General features: G+C 51.0%; 1 protein-coding gene across 2 annotated transcripts in view; it reads right to left on the bottom strand.

Moving 5' to 3' along the window:
* Positions 1 to 26661, bottom strand: part of GNB1L (G protein subunit beta 1 like) — a 61021-nt gene that overhangs the window by 19927 nt on the left and 14433 nt on the right. For both annotated transcript variants that reach the window (XM_045815135.2, XM_045815134.2), the window contains exons 2-5: positions 13682 to 13827; positions 13065 to 13190; positions 8106 to 8268; positions 3250 to 3348 (exon numbers count right to left, since the gene is read on the bottom strand). In XM_045815135.2, coding sequence (XP_045671091.2) covers positions 3250 to 3348; positions 8106 to 8268; positions 13065 to 13190; positions 13682 to 13827 — 534 coding nt within the window. The remainder of the gene's footprint in view (positions 1 to 3249; positions 3349 to 8105; positions 8269 to 13064; positions 13191 to 13681; positions 13828 to 26661) is intronic.

Genomic DNA, 26661 nt, shown 5'->3' with positions numbered 1-26661 from the left:
GGAGGGTGAGAGCCGGGTGAGAACAGCCCAATGCTGTCTGTCCGGCTGACCAGGAACTCATGCCAACCCCCTAGGCCAGACTTGCTGGGCCCTACCCTAGAGGTCAGCTCTGAGGAACTCGCCTGGGGCCCACTTGAGTCTGTTCCCTTCAGGGCAGTAATCTGTCTTGTCGCCTGCTTCCCATCCACCTTGCCTCTGCCCAGACTCCCCTGCAAACCCCCCCCCCCCTGCCCCCGCTGCCCCCAGGGCCCTGCTCCTCTCCAATCCCCTAGGCACATTCCTCCCTTATCTGGGCCTCCTCCCAGTGCCAACACATTGGTTTTGGTCCGTCTCTGTAAGCCCAAGTCTGCATCATGCGTGGGGCTCTGGGCTCTGAGCATCTCGGCTAGTTCAAAGGCCGCATGCTACTCACCCACCTATCAAAGTGCCCCACCGTGGCCAGATCAGGAGCCAGACTGACCTGCAGGGGCTCACCTGTTGCCAAGGGCGACCAAGGGCTAAGCTCCAGCCCTGATGGCTGCAGCTCCCCACCTGTGCTGCAGGGCCCCTGTGGCCCCAGTGACCAGCAGCACAGGCAGAACAGCGGTCTCATGGCCTCAGGCCTTTGGTGACAGGCTGATCTCCATGGGGTGAGGACCTGAAGTTGCCACAAGGACTTGCTTTGTGTCTTCTCCTATCTCTGGGCACGCTGACTGGGAGGGACCCCAGCAGGCAGGCCCCGCCTACAGCACCTCCTGGGACCTGTCCTGTGGGGAGCTCCCAGCTCACTAGACGGGGACCCTAGGCCCAGGGTCTGGAAGCCTGTTCTCAGGGCTGCTGTGATCGATACCCCTGCCCTTTTATATGATAATCATCCTAACAAGGCAAGTCAGCCACTTTGAAGAGCAAAAAAGAATATGGGCTGCTTGGGGGCTCAGTCAGGCCTTCAGCTCAGGTCTTCATCCTAGAGTCCTGGGTGGATCCCCTTGGTGCGGTGCTCAGCGGGGAGTCTACTTTCTCCTCTCCCTGTGCCCCTCCCTACCACTTGCATGTGCAAGCTCTATGTTTTTTTTAAATCTAAAAAAAAAAAAAAAAAAAGAATACGGGGCGCCTGGGTGGCTCAGTAGGTTAAGCGTCTGCCTTCAGCTCAGGTCATGATCCCAGGGTCCTGGGACTGAGCCCCAAGTCTGGCTCCCTGCTCAGCAGGGAGCCTGCTTCTCCCTCCACCTCTGCCCCTCCCCCTGTTCATGTTCTCTTCCTCTCACTCTCTCTCTCAAATAAATAAAAACTTTAAAAAAGGGGTGCCTGGGTGGCGCAGTCGTTAAGCGTCTGCCTTCGGCTCAGGGCGTGATCCCAGCGGTCTGGGATCGAGCCCCACATCAGGCTTCTCTGCTGGGAGCCTGCTTCTTCCTCTCCCACTCCCCCTGCTGTGTTCCCTCTCTCGCTGGCTGTCTCTCTGTCACATAAATAAATAAAATCTTAAAAAAAAAAAACTTAAAAAAAAAAAGATGAGAAAAGAAGACTACGTCTGAATGTTTCAGTGGGAAATGCCATGTCAGGCCCCTCTGCCACACTCAAATGAACAAACTACAACCCGGACCTTCAGGTTTGAAGAGAAAAAAAGGACATTTCAAATTAATGTCGACTCTTTTTTAACAGAATGCTTTCCGTTGGATCTGTATCAACACAAAAACTCGATTTGCCCTTCTGTCAACTGTATTAATTACCTTAACAAGCTTGTACATCCCGTTTGTACACATCTTTCTGCTGGAATTTTTACATGATTGCGCAATGACAGTGTTTCCAGGGAGCAGAGTACGAGCGGATGCAGCCACAGTGCCCTGCCCGGGAGTGTGAGCACGGCGCCACGGCCCCAGGCGTCACGGCCTTGGGGTGCTCCCCGCCATACACCTGCGGGTGCCAGGAGCACTGTCACTCAGGCGGGGCTCTTGGAGCCTCCGCCAACTCAGCCCGCTGTGGACTTCTGAGAGGTGCTGTAGCAGCAGGACACCACGGGAGCAGCTTATCAGATTTCCAATTGGAAACAAACTCCCATTGGAATGTCCTCGGTTAAGAAATTGTACAGGGAGAAACCAATGGCAAGAAGGCGCAGGTCCGTGGAGGGACAAGAAGCGTGGGGCAAGGTCTCTGGGGCTGCCTGGCCCTGTGGGCCCTGTTGGCCCCACAGACATACATCCCTAAAGTGCCCAAGCCCACCTTGTGAATAGTTCGAACAAGCAGAGCGGCATGAGGCAGGAATCACCTCCTCCTGATCTCAGGCAGGCTCAGGGTAGCTCCCAGAAGGTGCTGGTGAACTGAACAGAGCTGGGAAAACGGCCTATACGCAGTGCTCCCCAAGGCAGGCACTGGTCAATGACCTATCCACCACAGTCTCTGCCACGGCAAAGATGCTGCCTGGGATTCTTTCCAAGTGAACACACCAGACCACCTGCTTTGTTGCCCCAAACACTAGCAGCCCTGAGAAACAGAAACCTACACTTTGAGCCGGTGCTGTCCCCTGTGGCTGGGGGGAGGCTATGTCTTGAGGAGGGATGGGGCCACTAGTAGAGGCAAGTGGGTGGGCCCGGGAGGATCCCTCCCAAGGCCTCACACTTGGCCTTGGAGCCGAAACCCATCCTGCCAGGACTCAGGCATGTGACCCACTCCCTGGTCCCAGGCTTCAGCTGCCAGCCCCAGGAGATGGCTTCTGACCCTCTCCAATCAGAAAGAATAGACAAGAAAGAAGGAAATGACTATGAATCAGAAATGCCAAGTGTGGCCGCAGGGAAAGTCAGCGAGTTAAGCCCACTCCTGCCTCTGAGGCAAAGAAGTAACAAAAAGTAATCCCAAGCAAAGCAGGGGCTGGGCAGGCTTGCAGGGTTAGTCAGCATTCCCCTCCTAGCCCTGTGCAGGGCCGCAGGCCGGAGGGCCGCACGCTGGTGTGCAGAGAGGAGTGGAGTACACGGCCCTCTGCCGGAGGGCGCTTTTCCGCTGACCCAGCTGTCCCTCCTCACTGCACAGGCCGGGCGGTGCCCTGAGGAGGACAGCATAAGCCAGGCCTTCCCCGGGCAGCTTGTAGGACAGGCAGCAGCGGCAGGAGGGCAGCAGGAGCCGGACGAGACACTGAGGCTGCGGAAGGCCATGTGCACACACACTCCCAGGGGGCTAACTGTCCTTTCGTTTTCCGATAAACCAAATCCTGAATGGGGTATGATTCACGGCCCGGAAGGCGTGGCTGGCAGGGCGTGGTTGGCGTGCGCTGGGCCTTACCTGCCACAGCTCCAGGCACATGGGCATGCCCGGCTTGGCATCTGCCTCCGGCTTCAGGGTGCACACTGACGTCTTGGATGGCATCTCCAGAATCTGAACCTGACAGTAAGAAAACAAGTTGATTTGGGCCGGCGCCAAGTCGAGCCTGTGCTATACAAACAAGAGACTTTTAAGGCGATTAGCCAAGGCTGCTGCGAGTTTCTGTCTGCTCCCCAGAGGAACCTGGGAGCTGAGCCTCCTAATTAGGCCGCACAGGCTCGTGGGCTCAGGCGCTGCTGGGCGTTGTGAAACTCACACGTCATTTCTGAGTGACCCGCATGTCCCTCTAACCAGCATCACCGCCTGGCAGATGCCTCCAGCCTCTGCCAATTTTACCTCTTCACCGAGCAGGAGGCTCGCTTGGCACTGACTTCAGTTTGCCCATCCTCCTGACCTCTGCCTCCTTCTCTTTCCGGATGTGGGCTTTCACGTGAACAACTCTGAGCTATCTCAGGTGCATCAAATGGTTTACAGGACTGCACGGGGAGGGGGGCGACTGGGGGGCTCAGTCGGTTAAGCATCTGCCTTTGGCTCACGTCATGATCCCAGGGTCCTGGGATTGAGCCCCGCGTCGGGCTCCCTGCTCAGCAGAGAGCCTGCTTCTCCCTCTTCTTCTGCTTGCCACGCCCCCTGCTTGTGCTCTCTCTCTCTCTGTGTCAAATTAATAAATAAATAATCTTAAAAAAAAAAGTGCACAGGGAACCCCTGGGGACCACCAGCAAGCCTAGGAAATGAACATGGCATGCACCAAGGGAAACTGTTTGGGGCCTGGCTGTTCCCAGCACCCTGCACCTCTATACTGGGCATCACAGTGGTGATTTGAGTCACCTGAATGCAGGTGCAGGGCCTCCTGCACCCGGGCTGGAAGATGTGCCTTTGTGGTCCACACAGCCAGGTCCCACTCAGGCCTGTCCACCCGAGCTGGGGCAAGCTCTGCCCCACACCGTCTGCAGGGGACAGCTGCAGCCACAAGGAGCAGGCCTGGGCACTGGAGCACTGCAGACCAGAAACTGCCACCCCCTCCCCATCCCTACCACCTCATCTCCCTCATCCACCAGCAGGGACAAGAGCGCCCCCTCCGGTGGTGCTTGGAGGTAGAGGGGATTCCGTGTGAAGCAGGTCTGGTGCTCCATGATGGGGAGGCTCAGCCAGCCCGTAGCTCTGCTTGATACCGGTGAGAGGGGCTGTACTGAAAATGTCACAACAATGTGTGGCCATTGTGGAAGCCACACATCATCCCCTGCCAACAAGAGGACACCTTCTGGTTTGCAGATGAAGAGTCTGAGGTGCAGGGAGGTTGGGGGCACTGAAGGGACAGCTGGCCTGCTCTCCGACACCCAGTGAACTGGAGGCATGTGGGTCTGAGCTTCTCTCACTAAGCCACATGGGAGAACCAGCCCAAGACCTGAGATTAAGTCCTGAGTGTAAGCCCCAGATCTGCTAGCTGCACGCTGGGTCCGCCTGAGGGCACGCTGCCCGCAGAGGAGAAAGCCGGTGACGCAGCCCGGTCTTCTCAGTTGCAGGCCTGCATGGGGGCGGCCCCCCATGGCTAAGGCTGTGCCCCCCTTCCGGGAAGGGCCCTCACCAGAGGCCCACAGTATCCTAGGGGAGGGGCTCACTGCAGAGTACGTATATGCCCCCACAAACATGCACACGCATGTGCACACGCATGCACACAGCCCCCCCACGTCTGCTGGGCCTGCAAGATCAGTGTCCATGCCAGCCACCCACCGCAGCCCTCACTGCCCACAAAGGAGACAGAAAAGACCCTCCGTGATGGGAGCAGTTGTTACTGTCATGAAATAAAAGGCTGCTAGAAGGAGCCCCTGGAACAGCAAAGACGCTCAAGAAGCTCTAAGAGAAATAAAAAGAAATGCAAGAAAAGCCACGTGACCGCCAAGACACAATGGTACCTAAGTATGGCCCAGAAGTAAGGTGAACACCCAGGGGAAGGGGGGGGCTTTTTCGGAGCCCCTGTGTCCTTGGCAGTGAGTACCAGCAGCTCAGTTTCAGGCTTATTGTTCGAGAATCAGCTGCAGACACTATGGTAAGCCTGTGAGCCCCGGCCAGGGCACGCTCACCCCAGAGGCCACGTGCTCCACAGAAGAAAGACGTGCTCCTCTCAGTTGGGACACTTGGACACCCAGCCCTGTGCAAGTGCAAAGCAGCAAGCCACCAGCGTGAAGGCAGAGGGAGAGGGAGGAGCCAGCTGAGCGTGGAGCCTGCTTAAGATCTTCTCTCCTGGCACTTAAGCGTCTGCCTCTGGCTCGGGTCATGATCCCAGGGTCCTGAGATTGAGCCCTACATCAGGCCCCCTCTCCCTCTGCCTGCTGCTCCCCTTGCTTGTGCTCTCTGTCAAATAAATAAATAAAATATTTTTTAAATTTTTTAAAAAATAGGGGGACCTGGGTGGCTCAGTTCTTTAGGCATCTGCCTTCGGCTCAGGTCATGATCTTGGGGCCCTGGGGTTGAGCCCCACATGGGGCTCCCTGCTCAGTGGGGTGTCTGCTTCTCCCTCTCCCTCTGCTTCTTCCCACAACTCATGCTCTCTTTCTCTCTCTCTCAAATAAATAAATACAATCTTTTTTAAAAATTAAATTAAAAAAAGAAAAAGATTCTCTCTCTCTCCCTCTCTCCCTGATAAAAAAAATTTTTTTTAAGTATAAATATATAAAAAAAAAGATGTTGACTGGGTGGTAAGGGGCTGGGGGGAGAAGCCACCCTGATTGCTTGCATGTGCTGGTGGAGAGAGGGATGCCAGAAGAAACAGAAGTCACTGGACACAGTTTGCGCAGGCCCACACCCTGGATGGCATGGGACAAGGGCAGCATCGGTGCAGTAAGGGATGGCCTCTCCCAGTCTGCGGGCTCAGGAAGATCCCTCTGGTGGCAGTGAGGAGGGATGTGAAGGCGACCGGATCGGGTAGGGGTGAGTCACCCTGCAAGTTAGCTCAGGGAGGAGAGGGGGGAAAACCAGGACAACCGTGAAGCCTGAGCAAGACATTGTGAGAGGCAGCATGAGTGGCGGCACCTACAGCCACATCCTGGGTGCAAGGAGCCCAGGGCCCAAGGACCAGGTCAAGCCCAGGGGCCGCTCTGAGTCCGAGGAAGAGCTCTGGGCTCTGGCAACAGCCTGGACGTCGGTGCTCAGAACCTCCTACAGACACCAGTGTGCTTTCCATCTGGCACTTGACTGCAACCTTTGTTTCCAGAAGGTAAAATGTTTGGTTTGGGCAAGTGTGGCCACCCAGACGGCCAAGCGGAGTGGGAGCATGTCCTCCCCGGGCATTGTCTGGGCACAGGCCAGTGATGCTTTTCCAAGTAGATTCAGTCCAGGCAGATTCCAGGTGGGAACATGGAAAACCACCATGTTCCCAGGATATCTGAGGTCCTGACTAGATGCCGCCTGCACTGGCGAATAGGGAGCCGGCAAGTCCATTAAAAACAACCTCGAGCAGCCCATGTGCGGTGCCAGGGGCCAGGCTCCGGGGCAGGGCCGCGCAGCCGGGATGGCCCAGAGTGGCCGAGAGGTGGAGGACTGCACCTGGCATCCCCGCCTCCGTAGGAAGGGCTGGGCTCCGCGGTGTGCAGTGCAGGAGCAAGGCTTGGCGCCGCCTGGCCCTGGCTGTCCAGGAGGAAGCACACCCCTCTCTTTTCACATTAATAAAACTTATAACAGGTTTTTGGCAAATTGGCAAGAAAAGTGTGTGTAGCTCCTAATTGGTGATTTAAACGCAATCATGAACAAATAAATGCCTGTTCCTATCTCATTATTTATGAACTGAATCTGCTTTGAGACAAATGAGTCTTCTTGGGTAGGGGCCAAACCTCGCTGCGTGCACGGGGCCCCGGGTCCTTGCCCAGCGCCGCCTGCTGCACAGCCTCTTGGGGCTGCAGGGAATGCAGGGCGACGTGGGTGTGGGCGCCAGACAGGAGGCCCCCTCTCCCTGCGTGCGTGCGTCCCCAGCCCTCCCTGTCCCACGCTGAGCCCCTGGCCCCCCCACTCTCACTAGGCCTGTCCGATTGTTGCTCCTGGGTTTCTTCGATTTCCCTTCAGCTCTTCAAGTGCTGGCCCCTCCAGCCACACCCTCACCCTCTACCTTGCCCTCCACCCTTGCTTCCCACCATCTGTTCCCATGTCCTGGCCACTGCTTCCCTTGGTGGACTCTGCCTCTTCTGCCTCTGGGGTGTGGACATGCCGTCCAGCCTGACCAGATCCCCATCACCAAACACTGCTGGCCACTCTGGCCTGCGCTCCATCTGATAGTCACCTCCGAGGCTCCACCACGCCCCCCAGAGCCCCGTTCTTTGAGGTCCCCTGCTCACCTGCACCCCCTGTACTGTGCTTACTACCCCGGTGCTGGCCTTTACCCCCAGCATTCCAGATCTGACCGAGGCCTCTCATGCCAGAACCCAGTTCAGCTCCCCAAAAGATTGCCGCTGCTGCCCTGGCTCTGATGCCCGACTTCCACAAGGCCTCGGTTTCTCTCCCACCACCCCCTGCTGGCCAGCCCCTCCACACATGCCTGCTCCTAAGTCCTCGGAGGACCTCTCCGGGTAGTCTCTCCCCCGAACTCCTGAAGGTCTCGAGCCTCATGCCGTGCAGTACTGGGTGCTGGGGCCTCCCTTCCTGACGTTCACCACCAGGCACCCCACAGGCGGCCAGACCAAGGCCCCTGGAGTTGCAATCCGGCACTCAGTGGTGGTCCTGTGGCAGGCACAGCATTCCTACAACAGTTCTTAGGATGAGCATGCCCATTTAGGGGAACCAAGCGCAAGCGGCTCGTGGAGCCAGGCACCACGCGGGCTGGCACTCACCTCTTCACTACCTCTCCCCGGCATAGCCAGCATCCAGCGCTCCTGACCCCTGGCTAGGACGGAGCTCCTGCAGAAGCCCAAGCTCTCCAGGGGCACAGAGTCCACGACGGCATTTCTGCCCTCTGCCAGGTCCCATAGGCGCAGCTTCAGGTCCCGACCTTGACTGCCAAACCAAGAGGAGACAGGCTGTGAGCCTCCCAGGTGAGCAGACTGGGTGTCCCACCTGGACAAATGCCAGTGTGCCGAGGTCAGCCGGACGCTGAAGGAAGGGCTTTGCATCCAAGATGCCTGATGCCTGACACATTCATGGGCCATACCAAGCGTACACTGTCAACCAAGTTCCAAGGAGCTTTGCGACACACGCCCCATGACCAGCCTCCCGTGCTCTTCCTGCCACTCCCCATGCGGCCAAAGTGTGAGCTCACCCTCCTCCCTCCCTCTGTGAATTAACCGTGACAGCCCAGCAATCCCACCCTCACGAATTTTCCCGAGTGAATTTAAAACCTATATTCACACAGAAGCCGGTACGCAAATGTTTACAGCAGCTCTGTTCCTAACTGCCCGGACCAAACTGGACGTGACTCTTCAGTAGGAGGCCGGGGAACCAACCGTGATGCATCCACACCACAGAATTCCGCTCAGCAACAGACAGGGACAAACTGGGACTCATGCTACAACCGCAGGAGTATTGGGTGCGTTCTGCTAAGTGAGGGAAGCCGGAGCCCAACGGCCACCTACCTCGAGATTCCCCTGGTGGGACATTCCGGCGCGTGGGGGACTGGGGCCACCAACTACAGGGGGCAGCATGGAGGCTCTGCGGGGTGCTCACTGCCCTGGGTGGCCCCGGGGTGGCACTGATGTGATGGTGGACATCGTCAAGCCCACAAGAAAACCCCACAAAGAGCAAACTTCAGTGTGTATATGTAAAGAAAACAATCAGTGTGTCAGGCTCCCAAGATGAACTGCAGACGGTGACAAATGTCTGGCACACTACACCCAAGGGGAGGGCAGATAGGAGCCGAATTCTGGAAAAGTGTGCTCACTCAGTACTGCTAAGTTAAAAGCAAAATACCTTTACAGAGACATCAGACCCCAGCTGGCCCATCTGTATTCTAACCCTCAGATGGCTCAGTCTTGGCACATAGCGACATTGCCCACCTGTCCACTAGGCCCTCACGGCCACTGGCAGGGGACTCCCAAGCCCACCACCTCCTCCATTTACGAGATGCTATCCTACAGGAAGAATGGGCGTTTCCCTCTCCTTCTGTTCCCTCTGCTTCTATCAGTTTGGACTTACGTGTTCCTGTATTACTCAGTGGGCCGTCATCTACACTTCCCATTATTTATTTTTGTGCTCAAACCATCCCAGGTTGGCCAACGGGACTGCCTTCGAGCTGGCTCAGAGTCCTTCTGACACATGTCCATCAGCAAGATATTCCAGACCTAGAATTGTTTCTCCAAGGAATCCTTCTTCCTTCCAGTGCAGAGAGATATGTGCAAACCAAGATCAGTGTGCTGGTGTGCTCACTGTTGCGAGGTGCTGCTGCTACCAGGCCCTCTCGGCAGAGCCAGCCAACACGCACATACTCACACACACAAGCATACCTCTCCCCCCCACACACAGCAAACACTCACACACATACTCACACACACAAGCATACCTCAACACACATTCACACTCACAAACATACTTCACACACACACCTGACTCATGCAGACATACCTTACACACACACCCCTCATTCACACACAAACCTCACAAACACACACACTCACACATGCAAACATACACACACACAAGTATTTCTGTACCTGTCTTTGTGTATATATTTTCAAAACCTCACAAGTTCAAGCTGATGCCCCAGGCTTCTTCCTCCTCTTCCTCCTTCTCAGGTTTGTGACTCTGTTCTCTGACTGGGAAAAACCTGCCTCCTATTTTCCTCAAGATATTTACTGCCACGTTCCACCGGCAGACTTGCCTGCACGACGCAGCCAATCTCCCAAGCTTCCAGCCACCTCTGAGACCCCGCCCCCATCACCCTGGCTCTCTGCCGCTGGGCACGCTGCTCCAACGCCTCTGCGTGCAAGCCCCCCGCCCCCACGGTCCACTTCCTCAACTGCCCACGTCGCTCAGCTTGGAGGGGACACGAGGGCCGGGAGGACGGGACCGCCGGGCATCCATACAGAAACAAAGAACGCTCACCCACACCGACCGTCAATCCCAGATGCAGTGTGGGCTAAAAAGGAACAAGAGTGAGGGCCCTGGGAGATCAGGGAGGTTTTCACGACCTGTTGCTGGGACTCCTTCACATGACACAGAAGCACCAGCCATAAGGGAAAGACGGCAGATCCGACCCCATTTAAATGGCTACCTTCTGCTCACTAACACACCATTAAGTGAGTGAGAACTATAAGCCACTTTGTGGGAGAAGAGCCTGGTGATGTAAAAATATCAACCATACCTAGAATATAAAAAGAACCCCTGTAACTCAATGAGAAAAAGGTAGGCAATCTGATAGAGAAACGTGTATTGCAGGGAGACTATCCCAGTGGCTGACAAACACAGAGAGGGCTGGCTCATTAAGTGGTCAGGAAAATGCAAATTAGGCCGCACCCAGAAGCTCCCAGGCCCCAGATAGCAGTGCGGGGGTGGGGGCACTCCACTGACGGCAGCATGGCACCCTCTGAGCCGCCCAACGTGGGCGCGCCCTGTGGCCCAGATGGCCCACTTCTGGGTCCAGGGTCCAACCTGCAGACGTGTGTGCACCGGGCACCTGGACACCCAGACAGGGGTCTTCTTAAGCTTCTCGGCCTCAAGCGGATGACGCAGATCTCCACTGATGGTAGAATGAGACATAATCGGGGTATACATACACATTCAGCAGAACACTGCACAGAGAAACCCCCCACGATGCCCTGTAGCCGCATGCACCATTGTGGAGCTCACAAAGTGCAGCTGAGCGGAAGAAGTCACATACAAAGGAAGCTGTTCTGCACGGCCCCATTTTTTTAAGTAAGTAAAAAACCAGACCTGACAAGTCTATGCTTTTTGGAGATGCACATTCAGAAGGGTAAGGCAAGAGCGAGGTGCCGGGGCTACCCCCTGAGGACGAGAACGGAGCAGACGTCAGCGTTCTGCCTCCTGACTGGAGTGGTTACCCAGGTGTCCACTCTGTAAAACTGTTCTAGGCACTCTTCTGTAAGGGTGCTACAGCCCACAATAAAAAAGGGAGGAAGCAAACCCATCCAGGTGGCTGTCACCGGGCACAGCTGTGCCCTCGGGCATGAGGGCGGCGCCTAACGCTCAGCCTGGCCCCCAGCTTTCTGCCCTCCGGCCTCAACCTAGACATGAAAGCGTACCTTCCCTGCTCAAGGGCCCCTCTGGAGAGACTTGGCTTCCAAACACAGCTGGGCGCACGGCCTCTAGTGCAACGTAAACGCACCTGGGCATTCCAAGTACTTGCACGGTCTGCGCTGCGGACCTCCTGACCCACGGCCCCTGCCTGGAGCAGGGCCACTGCAGCGCCACCCAGCTCGGAAAGGGAAGGCCCATCAAACACTCACTCACAGGTTGTCCTTGCTGCTTGCCTCCCCACAAAACATCAGGCGTGCTCTCTGAGGAGCAGAGCCCAGGGCTGGGAGTTCCCTGGGAACAGCCCAAGGCACCTGGGCCCTGGAGGAGCGGGAGGCACCAAAGGGCCTGAGGTCTCCAGCCGAAAACTCAGGAGGAATGTTTACAAACAGCAGCCCCCAGTGCAACTGGTTTAGTGATACTGGGATGCAACAGCTATTCTAAGCATCAGGGAAAGTCCACAACCACATGGAGGGCCTTCCACACCAACTGGGGGAGAAGGGAGCCAGCTTGGGGCTCTGCAAGCACAGGCGTCCAGGGCCGCCGTCCTCCTGGATACTGCTGGTCCTTTGATCACCTGCGAGCCACCTTCCAAGTGGTGGGAGCGGCATGTCTGGCACAGAAGTGCTTTGAAGAAGGGTGGGTCCCTGACAGGCCTCGTCCTTTGGGGACTGGGAACCATGATGCCTAGCTGTCCAGGCTCCGAGTCCACAGCAGGAAGACAGACCTGCCCTGGAGGGCATTCAGGAATGTTTCACTTAAACTTGGTAGACATAAACTCATTCTCTCACCCACCTGCCCCTTCCTGCTGCCCCCTGGCCCACCTCTTGCCTGGAGTGCCCAGCCTGGTGCCTCTACAAGGCCATGGTGGCAGTGCCAGAACATAGCCCCCCTGGGGTCTGCTGCCCGGCCTCCAGCCACTCACAGCTGGGCCCACTGTGGCTTTGGCACGTGCAGTTTCCTCTGTCAGGAGTGCCAGACTCCCACGCCTCACCAGTCAGCCCAAATGCCATGGGCCTGGGAGCCGGTGTGGCACTCCCAGCGCCCCGGGGGGCGGCTGCACTCGGGGTCTGGAGCACAAGCCCAATCAGTGGGTGGGCTTTAGGCACAGGCTCTGCACCACCCTGGTGACCAGTCCTTGCCACCTCATGGGAAGGGGACCAGCCGTCAGAGCAGGTGTCGCAACACCAGAGCCCTGGGGTCCACAGGAGGGAAGCTGAGGCTCCTCTAAGGAGAAGCCTTGAGCTCAGCCACGGCCCCCTCGCTCCTGCCACTGGAGAGCCCTGGCAGGCCAGGGAGGGCTCTGCTTAGGCCACAGGTGGGGTGGGGCTGCAGACAGAGCTGTTTCGTGCGTTCATCAGGCTCTTCTCAGTGGGCACGTGCCTGGACAGAGCCCTGGTCACAGAGGCTACAGTGGCAGGCACCCAGTGTATGCGGACACTGCCTCCGGAGAGGCCAAGGGCAGAGACCACATGGCTCTGCCATGGGGAGGGGCTGCCCCGGCAGCTGGCGGAGACCCCGAGAGCCTCCAATGGCAAGCTCTTGGCCCCTGCTGAAGGCTATAACTTGACTCCTTTGGGACTGTACTTGCTGCCACCAACACCCACCTGAGGAGCTGGTGCCCCTGGGGCAGTGTCTGCAGCCAGGTCACACACTGGCCCCCGTGGCCGTCCAGCGTAGCAACCGCCCTCCGCGTCTGCAGGCTCCAGATGTGCACCAGCCCACTCAGGGACCTGTTCTGACAAGCGCAAGCACAGCTCAGGAAGAGGCATCAGGGGAGGGCATTCCCAGCATGCTCTGCGGGGCTGGCCTGGAAACCACACAGCTGGTGGACCAGGCATTTCAGTCGGGAGATCTAGTTTAGGTGACGGCTGTACATGCGAACTACGGGTAAAAGTGGCACGGTGCTCCTTTTCCAGGGACGGCGGGCCGAGGGCCCTCGGGAGCCTCTGAGGGCGCCTCAGGCAGAGGGAGAGGGGGCTGCCGCTGACACTGTAAACTGGACAGTGTCTATCACAGAGAGGGCGTGCTCCCTGCCTCCTCTGAGGGGGCCAGGCCCACGGGACAGCTTGTCAAGTGGGTTCTGAAAGTGCGCCCGAGTAATGGGAGGCCTGAGCCCGTCACTAGGATCCCCAAATGAGCCCCGGACTCATTGCTAGCCCACCGCCCCCTAAATTCACCCTGGGCTAACCCCTGCGGTTGGGCTGGGGCCGCAGCTACTCACCCTGAGAGGAGGAGTGGGCGCTCCTGTCCTCGGGCTCCTCCGAAGAAATGCAGCGCATGCACCGCCGACTGGGTACCTCGGAGGACAAACTGGGGGTCTGGCGGTGGGAGCGGGGAGGCTGCCATAGTGGGCAGGGGTGCCGTCATCTGGGGACCAAGGAAGGGTGTAAGTGACCCACCTGTCGCCTTCAGGAAGGCAGTAGGAGCCTCCCTGGATGCTGCCCACCCCCTCCCGCCTGTCTTCCACCGGGCCTATTGGCCTCTACCCCCACATGGCATCACCGTGGCCCCAGCCTGCACCACTTCTGGGAGGGCACGGGGGCGCCCACACCCTTCTGAGGTCACTCTCACCCTCAGTGCCCTGCGTAGAGCCCACCACTGGCCTCCAGGGCTCGTTGTCCACCCACCGTCTGTTTCCTCTGACTCTCTGAATCCCACTGGCCACAGCAGCAGGAGGAGTGACTCTTCCTCACTCGGGCTGGCTTCTTCTCACCTGGGCTGTCCACACGCCCTGGGGTGTCTGTCCTGCCTCTGGACCTGGCTGAGTACTGCAAATTCAGTCTCCCTCCTCCCTCATGAGGCCCATCTCCTCTCCTCCCTGCAGTGGAGCAAGGACATGCCAGGACGTGCTGTCTACTCTGGCCCTGTAGCAAGCCCAGGGAACAGGGGCCACCCTGGCCTGCTCCCCCCAGACCAGAGCCCTGGCCACTGGCACCAGGCACATAGCAGCTGCTCAGCAAGTGCATACTGAAGGGATGAACCAATGGACAGACAAGAGGTGTGTGGGGCCCCTGGGGGGCTGGTGGAGGAGAAGGACCCACAGATGTAGAGGAGGCTCTCTCTCACATGTGCTGCAGACACCCCTGCTGGGTCCTGAGGGCCTTAGAGAAGGCAGCAGCACATTTACTATTGGAGAAACGGAGGCAGGGAATGGTCTGGTGAGCTTCCCCAGGCTCCTCAGACTCAGGCCTGAAGTCTGCATGCTGCCACCAAGAGGCAGAGTGGCCGGTGCACTGGTGTGTGGGCAAGGGGCAGGGACTGAGTTACCCTGCCGCTCCCCAGGAGGACTGATACCACAGATGAGTGACCCTTCCTCAAATCACTGGTCCTGTGGGGCCCACCCACCTGAAAGGCGAAGCCTCCCAGTGTCCCCACTGAGCCCGTCCTAGCAACGGTGCAGGGGTGGTTACTGGGCCAGAAGTGACCTGCTCCAATGACTCAGGGGCACATCCGTCAGCCCGCAGGTCCCAAGCCAGGCTGAGGGTGCAGAGGGAAAGGCCAGGAGCAGACCACTGGGGAGCTGCAGCAACTTCATCAGGAGGGCCTCTCCTGCTGGGCTCTCAGACACTTCCCCGCCTGCCCATCTCCAGCCTGTACACAGAGCAGGGAAGAGGCTTCCCGGCCGCTGAGGGAGCCACAGCCGCCAGAGGAACTGGGCAGGGCAAAGAACAGGAACAGAGAAGAGAGTATTCCTCCAGGAGGGAGCCTTGGCCAATGCCAAGAGGTCAGAAGGGGGTTCCAGGCCAAGGATGGAGGCCCACGCAGAAGGGGGCTGAGGCCGAGGACAGGCAAACACGCAGGTGCAGAGGCAAGAGAGGCGTGGGTTTCTCCAACAGGAGACCAGTCCAGGCACCACTTCAGCCACGCCCTCAACTGGGAAGCCCTGTACCTCCCCTCCTTGAAACCATCCCAGACCCTTCCTTCTTTCTCTCTTCAGAATAGAGCCTGGAATTGCTTCACTAGAGCGAAAGGTTCAAAACACCTGAGAAATGCCACTGTCAAGGCAGCTGGGGCATTGAAAGCCAGGGGGTTCTGAGTCACCTAGACAGCAGGGCAGTGGTGGGGGTGGGGGACAGTGACCCGAGACTCTGGAGACCACCGGAGCCAGGGAAACGCTGCAGAGACCCGGCAGAAGGCCACTGACAGATCCTAATGACCCAGAGCAGACACCGTAGGGCCAGGAAGGGGCAGAGGTTCACCCTTACTGGTGAGAGACCACAGGTGGCTGCCCTATTGTTTGATCCGCCTCTGTCGAGGGTTCCAAAGAGAAGGAAGGGGTCCCTGGGATGGACCTTACAAATGGCCAAGTCCCTGTTTCTTTCTTTCTTTTTTAGGGTTCTCCCTCTAAAAGCCTCTCTCACCTTTAGCTAAAAACCAGCTGACTCTTCCCAAACACAAGGACGGCTTCCTGAGGACAGAGACCTGACCCCACACTGCTCCATAACCCACGGCCCCTGCTCTGGGCTGGGACAGGCGAGCTGCCAGGAGACACTGCTCAGCCAGGGCTGTGAACCCTGCAAGGCTGCCCTCAGGCAGGCAGGCTTGGGACAAAATTCAGAGGAGCAGCTATTGGGCCCTCAGAAGCTACTGGCTGTCTGTGCTATGTCTGCTCCGTCAGAACAGCTGGTCAGCTCCAGGGCCCGAGATCTGGAGAAACCCAAGAATGGAGAACCCCACTAAAGCACCTCGACCCATCGGAAAAGCCCCGGTCCCCAGGGCTGGGGGGTGGGGGGCATCCCATCCTCACGGTCAGGGCCTCGATGTCCTACAGGCCACTTCTGCACAGGCTCCCATGGTGCGGTGCTGACACGCACACACACTGCGTTCATGCACACGCATGTGCACACGGACAGACGGCACACACGCACATGCACACACACGCACGCACATGCATGCACACACACACACGCACAGGAAGCATGGGGGCCTTGGGCAGCGCCAGCTGAAGCACAGCCCACACTTGCCACCTGCCTGCGGCCTGATGGGAGTTTCCAGAACCTCACCAACACAAGGCTCAGTCTGAGGTGATGAAATCAAGTTCTCCTCTATTGTTTCCCCAGAACTGCAGGGAACAAACCCGTCACGTTACAACAACCAAAACGTTCAGGCCAAAATGATGCGTCGGCAATTAAGGGCTCCATCATTTCAAGCAATTAAAATAAACGCTTTATTTGAAAACTAATTAATTCTAGCTACATATTTTTCCCATGACAATATCCTATGATTACTTGATTTATGACATCTAATTATTCTTTATTAATCTAATTGAGAATAATCGCGTTATCCTATCTCCCCTGGCAGCGGGCCGCCCGGAGCGGAGGCCGCAGCCCCTTGTGCAACACCACTGCGCGGTACCGGCCGCCCGCCGCTGCCTCGTTTCCCTGTTCTGTCACTCGTCTTTTCCTCCCAGAGGGCAAAGGAACATGAAACTTAATCCACCGAGCACAACTTCGGATTCTGCCTGCTCTTCGAGATGTCAAAGAGAGACACATTCTTTTCAAAATTAAAAAGAAAGACAATCTGACAAAATTTATGCCACTCTGACAGCCTTTCCAACTGATGCTGCGAACCCCGAAAGCCCCTCAGGCCCTCGGCCCATGGATGGAGGACGACAGTGCCCCCCTGCGTCCCGCCTCAGAGGTAGCAGCCTGGCAGGCCTCAGGGTCATCCCCACAGAGAGGGGCCCAGAGCCTTCCTCCTGACATGAGGAGCGGTGCGCAGGCAGGGTCCCATGAGGAAAGGCACATGGGTGGCTGGGACCAGGCTACACCTGGGACTCACCCTCCCACTAAGCCACACACACTGCAGGCAGGCACAGCAGCCATGGGACCCAAGGATGCCCGTCATCGGGAAGGCAGGCAAACAACCAAAGACTGGCAAACGCAGAGGAGGCAGGGCCAAGGGAGAAGCTGGTACCCAAAGACCACAGCCTGACCCATGAGTCAGCCCTGAGCATCCAGTCACAGAGCCCTTGCGTTTTACTGCACCAGGACCACTGGTCCTTGAAGAAGCTTGGCATCAACAAGGAGCACTGAGAAGGGAGCCAAAGCAGGGAAACCACAACCAGGGTCACCCGAGCACTATTCCTGCCAGCCCAGCCCACCAGGTCCTGCCTCACTGACTGCCTACGTCTGGGAGTACGAGGACGGGCCGCACGGAATGCTGCAAGTGCCTCAAACAGGCCCCCGCCCAGGCCCTCCATAAGTGGGCCACACAAGAGCACAGAACGGCTTCCAGCAGTCCCACAAGGCACCTAAGAACTCCATAACCAGCACGGACTAGGGAAGCACCACTTTGTAGCAGGATAAATGCCCACAAAACAACTAAAATAAAAACCCCAAATCTTCGGTACATCACTAAGCTGTCAAAAAAAAAAAAAAAAAGTTTAGAACCTTTGGAGGCCAAACACTAAGTAAGTGGAAGTCAAACACAGTAAGGTCTACGGAGCCCCCCAAATGGCACCTGCCTTGAGGGCATTTGCTACATTAGTGACCTAGAATTCTGGTTCATAGGCAAGGCCTCTGAGTCTATGAAAGACAAAGCTTAGGGCCCTCCCAAAGTGGACAATTTCACTGGAGCATCTCCACAAAGATGAGACCCCACAGGACTAAACGCCCAGTGTTAGACTGAACCAGAAGAAGACCTACACCCAGAGGTGCCAGAATGATGCCAGCCCTCGGGCTTTAGTCCTAATTTACACCTTAGGAGGTCTCCAAAACTTCAGTCTGTAAATGTCTCTCAGAAGGAGCCCCCCTTCATCGCAGGCCTGACGAATTCACCGATAAAGCCCTATGAAATGCAAGTAGTCAAAACTCCGAGAAACAAAAAAGGAAACATGGCACCATGAGAGCCATGAGAAACAACAAAAGGCAGAACTAGACCCCTAGAGCACAAAGCATTCAGGCATATGAAATAAAGGTGTTTAATGCTTTTAAAGAAATAAAAATAGGGAAATAAATCACAAGTGGAGAGCAAGAGATCACAAAAATCACCACTCAGATTTGAAAAAGGACCCAACCAGGTGAAAGGCTGTTGGGAAACAGGGGATTTGCACTGTGCCAAGATATTACGCTACAGATTATTTACTGATCACAAGAGGAGAATGTTCCTTAACAATGGAGACATATGGCTGTCACCACTTTCACCATGAGATTGAAGCTGGCACCGCCAACAGTAAACAAACTGGCATCACTTATCTCCTGAGCTGATGCCAGAAAACACGGCACCATCCTTGTACATCTGTGCCAACAACTCGCAGAAAACAATCAGACACATCCAGATTACAGGATACTGGACAAGGCAACTAGCTCAGACTTATCAAAAAGGTCAAGATCAAGAGAAAAAACAAGAGCAAAAAGCAGGGTGAGGGTTCTAAACTGAGAGACTAAAGAGGCATCGTGACCAGATCTAACACATGAACCTTGACTGGATCAAAAAGGGGGGGGGACAACTGGGGAATTTCTGAATATGGACTGTAGATAATATGGAATTACTGTGGGGACCTGGGTGCCTCAGTCAGTTGAGCATCTGACTCTTGATTTCAGCTCAGGTTGAGATCTCGGCATCGGCACGGAGTCTGCTTGGGATTCTCTCTCTCCCTCTCACCTCTGCCCCTCCTCCCACTCATGCTCACTCTCTCTAAATAAAAAATATTTTTTAAAATATGAAATTATTGTTAATTTTCTTGGGCAGGATAATGGTATTTTGCCTAGAAGAATGTCCTTATTCCCAGGCTACAGTGTTTTAGGGGTGAAATGTCATGAATGTCATGATGTCTGCACACTGTTTTCAAATGTTCCAGAAAAAGAAATTTCAACCTCTACATACAGAGAGGCAAAACAAATGTGGCAAAATGCTAACAACTGATGAACATAAGTGAAAGGTATATAAGTATTCACTATGCTATACTTGCAACTTTTCTGTAAGCTTAAAATTGTGAAAGCATTCTAGAGGAGGGGGAGGAAAACAAACCCAGCCTGGACTCACACCCAGAATAAAGAACACACGTATCAATACAACAAGAAAGCAAACACCAAAAAGGAAAATAAACAAAAGACTTGAACAGATATATCACAAGAAATATAAACGGCCAATAAACATATGAAAAGATGTTTAACCTGAGTAATAATCTTGGAAATGCCTGTCAAAACCGCAATGTGATATAATTACACTCCTAGCAAATTAGCAAAAGATTAAACAATCTGTCAAACATTGAGTACAGTGTGGGACAACTTGAACCCTTTACCATGCTAGAGGGAGCATAAATTGAAAAAATCACTTTGGAAAACAATCTGGGACTAGTTCACACACCTTATGATGCAGCAACCCCATTCTTAGATAAACACCCTAAAGAAATCCCCACATGTGTACAAGGGGAGATTTGTATGAAAATATTCATAGCAATATCATGCATGCTAATAAAAACCAGAAACAACTCAAATGGCCATCAACTGTAGGACAGGATAAAATTGGTACATTCATATAACAGAATATTCCACAAAACTGAAAGTGTATAAACTCCAGTCTCACATGGATGAAACCCAAAATCATAATTCTCGTTAAGAGACATTAAGGATGTAAAAAATGAGGCTATAGACACGAAGAAAATATTCATGACACATATATCTGATGAAAGACCATACCCAGAATACTCAGAATAGAAAGTCAATTAAAAAAAAAGGAGGGGGGCACCTGGGTGGTGCAGTCAGTTGTGTGTCTGACTGGTTTCAGCTCAGGTCACAATCTCGGGATCCTGAGATTGACCCCCACGTCGGGCTCTGAGCTCAGCACAGAGTCTACTTGGGACTTCTCTCCCTCTCCCTCACTGCCCCCACCCACTCATGCTCTCTCGTGCTGTCTAAAATAAATAAATAAATCTTGAAAAAAAATGTTAAAGTGATTCCAAAAGGCTAAAACTAGAGATGGACAAAGGTATCTCAGACAAATAGAAACAATAAAAGAGCAGGGGTTAAAATACAGATGTCAACAAAGTTGAATTCTAGCCAAAAAGCATTAGAATTGACAAACGCAGACACTCTGCAATACTGAAAGCTGGAATTCACGATGAATATATGATTGTTTTGAATACTTACGTACTAAATGACAGAAACACCACCTTTATAAAATAGAAACTACAGGAAATGCAAGGAATCACAGAAAAAACTCACCAATAATTGGAGAACATGATATACTACTCCCCTTAGTACACGTCCTACCAAGTGGAAAATAATAAGTAAGGAGATAGAAGATTCCATGGGGTAAATATTATGGATCGACATGGAACTTTACACTCTCAAAACAGAGATTACACCTTCTCCTCAAATGCATGTGAACATGTGTAAAAATTGTATACTGGGTCACAAAGAAAACATCAGTAAGTTCCATAAAGAAGAAATATTATAAATATATGCTATGACCACAGAGCAGTTAAATCAGAAATTAACAAAATAAAAACTAAAATGTCCTCCCAACTAAAAATTTAAAACCATTTATTAAATGATGAATTTTAGGTGAAAGGGGAAGTACTTAATCCATGAATTTTAAAAACGACAATGAAAAACACTCTAAACCAGAATTCATGAGATATATTTAAAGCTTTGACCAGAGGGTAAGTAGAGACCAATACCACTTATGAATATCATACAAAAATAGTAAATAAAATATTAGCAAACAAAATAGAACATCAAATTAAAAGTCATACATGATGACCAACTGGAATTTATCCTTGGAATGCAAGGTCAGTTTTTTTTTTAAAGATTTTATTTTATTATTATTATTTTTAAAGATTTTATTTATTTATTTATTTGACAGAGAGAGAGAGAGACAGCAAGAGAGGGAACACAAGCAGGGGGAGTGGGAGAGGGAGAAGCAGGCTTCCCGCTGAGCAGGGAGCCTGATGTGGGGCTCAATCCCAGGACCCTGGGACCACGACCAGAGTGAAGGTAGACACTTAACGACTGAGCCACCCAGGCGCCTCAGATTTTATTTATTTATTTGAGAGAGACAGAGCATGTGTGTGTGAGAAAGAGAGAGCAAGTGAGAGACAGCATGAGGCGGGGAGCAGAGGCAGATGGAGAAGCAGGCTCCCTACTGAGCAGGGAACCCAACACGGGGCTCGATCCTGGGACCCTGGGATCATGACCTGAGCCAAAGGCAGATGCTTAACTGACTGAGCCACCCAGGTGCCCATAAGGTTAGTTTAATTAGGAAATCCATTAATGTCATACACCATGTTAATAAATCTATGGAGAGATCATATAATTTAGATTCATAGATGCTAAAAAAAAAAAAAGCCTCTGACAACATTCGATACCCATTTTTTTTTTAGAGAGTAGGGGAGGGATAGAGGGAGACAAAGAAGAGAGAATCTTAAGCAGGCTCCATGCCCAGCATGGGGCCCAACCCTGAGATCATGACCTTAGCTGAAATCAAGAGTTGGACACTTACCGACTGAGCCACCCAGTTGCCTCTCTATACATTTTTTTTTAAAGATTTTATTTATTTATTTGACAGAGAGAGCGAGAGAGCACAAGCCCTTGGGGAGCGGCAGAGGGAGTGGGAGAAGCAGGCTCACTGCTGAGCAGGGAGCCCAACCCAGGGTTCAAACCCAGGACCCTGGTCTCGTGACCGGAGCTGAAGGCAGATGCTTAACTGACTGAACCACCCAGGTGCACCCCTCAATACCCATTTTTTATTAAAACACTTAACCAGGGCGCCTGGGTCTTTATTAAAGCACTTAACCTGGCTCCCTGCTCAGTGGGGAGTCTGCTTCTCCCTCTCCCTCTGCCAGCCCCAACTAGTGCTGTCTCTCTCTCACTCTCTCAAAATAAATAAATAAAAGCTTAAACAAAACAAACCCCACCTAACCAAAGAGAAACTGATGGGTTTCTTAAAAATTATTAAAATACACATACACACACCTCCTTCTACAGTCAACACATTACTTTATGAAGAAATATTGGAGGTATATCCTCTAAGATCAAAATACCCAGTATCTATACCATTATTCAACACTGTACTGGAGGTTTAAGCCAATGCAATTAAATAAGAAAAATCAATTAAAGGCATATGACTTGGAAAAGAAAACATTAAATTGTCTTCCAGATGACATGATGATATATATGACAGCCTTAGATAATTAATAATAAAACAAATTCAAACGTTAAAAAAAATTTAGTATAGTAGCAAGGGAAAAAAACTAACAGAACTTAATAGCTTCCATATGCACAAACAATAAACTGTTAGAGAAAACTCCATTCACAATACCAATTAGAAGATAAAATACCTAAGACATTTTTAAATTTTTGCATGTCAAAAGGGATAAAAATTCTAATATCTTTAGAATATACAGAAATCTTCAAAATTAAGGAAAGTCTAAAGACCAAATAGAAAATGGACAAAAGACATGAATTCACATTCACAAAAACTAAAAATGGCCCTTAAACATATAAAAAGATGCTTAACATGACTCATGGAGAAATGTACATTAAAACCACATTGACAGGCTTCTGAATCTGGCCAGGATGAAATAAGTTCACTATAGCCTCTCTCTCTGCCTGACTGCAACTAAAAACTCTAGACAAAATATAAAAAGCAATTACCTAAAAACTCTGAAAAATGAAAAATAACAGACAGATTTTGGAGGCAAGCAAACCCTTGGAGAAGTGACCTGTATGGGAATTATTTCCCATTTTTATTAGTATGTCTTGGGGTATTGCCTTGGGGTAGGCCCAGCTTGCACAGCTACAAGGCAGCAGTAGCTAAAACTTAGATAGACTAGTTTCTGGACAACTTTACAGAGAAAAAGTCTAAAGAATGTGAGAGGAAATCCCTGATGGTTTGTTTTTCTCTTCTCTCTCAGCACTGCCCCAAGAATGGGCCCTAGACACAGCACTGTGTGGGAGAAGTGACTCTGAGAGAAACCTCTGTCTTTTTGGCCACAGGAATCAAGAGAAGGGGATCTTGCTGGATGGAGTGTGTGTGTGGAGTTGGGGGGAGAATTGCAGAGAGGAAAGAGCTAAAGAAAAAGGTCTCTTAATTCTGTGAATGAACCCATAAAAGTCCCACGCTCACTACTGAATTTCATAAGCCTGGGATAGACCCAAAGGAGCCTCTCAAAAGCTTTGAAAATTGAAAAGAGATTAAAACCATAGCCCACAAAGGGCAAGACAGAACTTGTGTGGCAATTCTAACTGGGTTGACTGCCTGCTAATACAAAACTCAACATTTTCCAGAGGACCCCATGTAATATTCAAACAGGATATGTCTAGGATATAATACAAAATTATTCAACATATCAAGAACCAGAAAATGAGAGCAGTTCTCAAGGGAAAAGTCAACTTACAGATGCCAACCTTGAAACTATTCAGATGTTGGGAATATCAGATAAGGATTCTAAAGCAACTTTTACAGTTATGCTCCATGAGGTAAAGGTAAACATACTTGAAATGAACAGAAGGAACATTCTCAGCAGAGAAACATAAATTAATTTTTTTAAAAGGAAATTTCAAAACTGAGTAATACAATATTCAAAACAAAAAATTTCAATAATGGAATGGGAGATGACAAAGGAAAGAGCCAATGAACATAAAGCTTGGTCAACAGAAATTATCTAATAGAAAATCGGAAAGAAAAGAGATTAAAATAAATGAGTAGAACATCAGGGAGTTGTAGAATAACAATAAGAGGTCTGAGATTCATGTAACTGGAGTCTGAGAAGAAGAGAAAGAAATGGATCAGGAAAACAACTTGAATAAATAATTGCCTGAAATTTCACAAATTTGGGAAGAGACAAAAATTTATACATTTAAGGACTCAATGAACCATAAGCAGGATAAAACCACATTCAAACACATCATTAAACTGCTAAAAAATAATAAAGAAAAAACTCTTGACAGTGATGACACATACATAGGGAAATAATAGTCTGAATTGGTGTGGATTTCTCATCAGAAACCACGAAAGCCAGCAGACAGTGGAATATCTTTAAAGTATAGAAAGAAAAAACTCTATATCCAGTAAATTCTCTTTTGGGAATGAAGGCAAAAATAGATATTCTCAGATGAAGGAAAACTAAGCGAATTTCTTGCCTGCAGATGTGGAATAAAGGAAATACTAAAGGAGGTTCTACAGCTCAAAGATAATGATAATCAGAAGGAAATGTGGAACTTCCAGAAGGCAGAGGAAGAGAAATAGTAAATATCCAGGTAAATATAAAAGACAAATTTTCACCTCTTAAGTGAACATGTATATTGTTAAAACGATAACACCATCTGGTAGGGTTTTCAATATGACAGCTATCACATGAAGGCAGGAGGGTAAGAGGACCTATAGGATTGTAAGGCTTCTATATTTTACTTGAAATGAAAAATAATATTAACCCTAAAAAGACTGTGAAAGATTGAGAATGTACACTGCAATCTCTAGACGAACCATTAAAAACATGTAATACAAAGAGATATAGCCAAAAAGCCAATAGAAAAATTTAAACAGAGTATTTGAAAACATTTAAATAATTCCTAAGAAGACAGGAGAGAGGAGACAGAGGAACCAAAAAATCAGAAGAAAAAGGGAAAGGGAAAGCAACAAAATAGACCAAAATAGAATCATGTAAATGATTACAATAAATACAAATGCTCTCAACATGTCAATTATCAGATCTAACAATTATAACCTATTAAAAAAAAAAAAGACCCAAATGTAAGTTACCTGGCAGAAACCCACTTTAAATATAAAAACAGATTAAAAGTAAAAAGGTGAAAAAGAATTACTATATATACAATAAAAGAAAGTTGGTTGGAGAAATATATTAATGTCACAGAAAGTAGGCCTCCGAGAAAGGAATATTACCAGGGATAAGAAGGATACAAAATAGGGTCGCCTGGGTGGCACAGCGGTTAAGCGTCTGCCTTCAGCTCAGGGCGTGATCCCGGCGTTCTGGGATCGAGCCCCACATCAGGCTCTTCCGCTATGAGCCTGCTTCTTCCTCTCCCACTCCCCCTGCTTGTGTTCCCTCTCTCGCTGGCTGTCTCTATCTCTGTCGAATAAATAAATAAAATCTTAAAAAAAAAAAAATCTCACGTCTCTTTAAAAAAAAAAAAGGATACAAAATAATAAAAGGTATCCATTCATCAAAAAGACATGAGTCCTATATATGTATTCAGCTAACAACAGAGCTTCAGAATGCGTGAAGGAAAAACGGATGGAACTGAAAGCAGAAATAAACAAATATGTAATTATAGCTAAGACTTAAACTCCTCCTTAGTAATTAGCTGAATAAGTGGCCAAAAAGTCATACAAAATCCTGACTAATACTATCTACCTACTTGACCTGGTTGACATTAAGAGAATACTCTACCCAAGAGAAAAAAACACATTCTTCTCAAATGCACATGGAATATTCATCAAGATAGACCATATCCTGGGTCATAAAACAAAACCGTAAAAAATGAAGAAGAAACAAAAGCATACAAAATATGTTCTCTAACATGATAGAATTAACCTGGAAATTGGTAACAGAAAGGTAACGGGAAAATCTCCAGATATTTGGAAAATGAACAATATACTTTGAAATAATTGGTCAAAGAGGTCCCAAGAGAAATTAGAAAATATTTTGCACTTAATAAAAATGAAAAATGAAATAATCAAAATTTGTAGGATTCAGCTAAAGTGAGCATGGAGGAAAATATATAGCATTAAATGCCTACATTCGAGATAAACCTGGCTGACTCAGTCAGTAGAGCATAAGATTCTTGGATCTCAGGGTCATGAGTTCAAGCCCCATGCTGGGTGGAGATTACTTAAGGAAAAAAAATGCTTACATTAGAAAAAGAAAGGTCTCAAATCAATGATGTAGTCTGCACCTTAAGAAACTAGAAAAAGAGGAGCAAAATAAGACCCAAAGCAAGCTAAAGGAGGGAAATGATAAGGATAGAGCAGAAACAAATGAAATAGAGAATAGTAAAGCAATAGAGAAAGTCAATAAAATCAGAGATCGATTCTTTAGAGAGATTCATAAAATTGACAAATCTCTATCTAGCCAGATAACTACAAAAAAGGGAGAAGAAACACACTATCCTCACAAAAAAAGGATTAGCACTCGAGACACAACAAACATTAAGGAAATCCTATGAACAACTCAATGGACATAAGCTTGACAATTTAGATGAGATGGGACTGAAGGCCACGAATGGCTAAAAAAAA

This window comes from Ursus americanus, chromosome 30, assembly GCF_024610735.1.
Source record: "Ursus americanus isolate L20-20 chromosome 30, mUrsAme1.1.p, whole genome shotgun sequence".
NCBI classification, from domain to species: domain Eukaryota; kingdom Metazoa; phylum Chordata; class Mammalia; order Carnivora; family Ursidae; genus Ursus; species Ursus americanus.
This window is presented reverse-complemented; position numbering and strand designations above follow the sequence as displayed.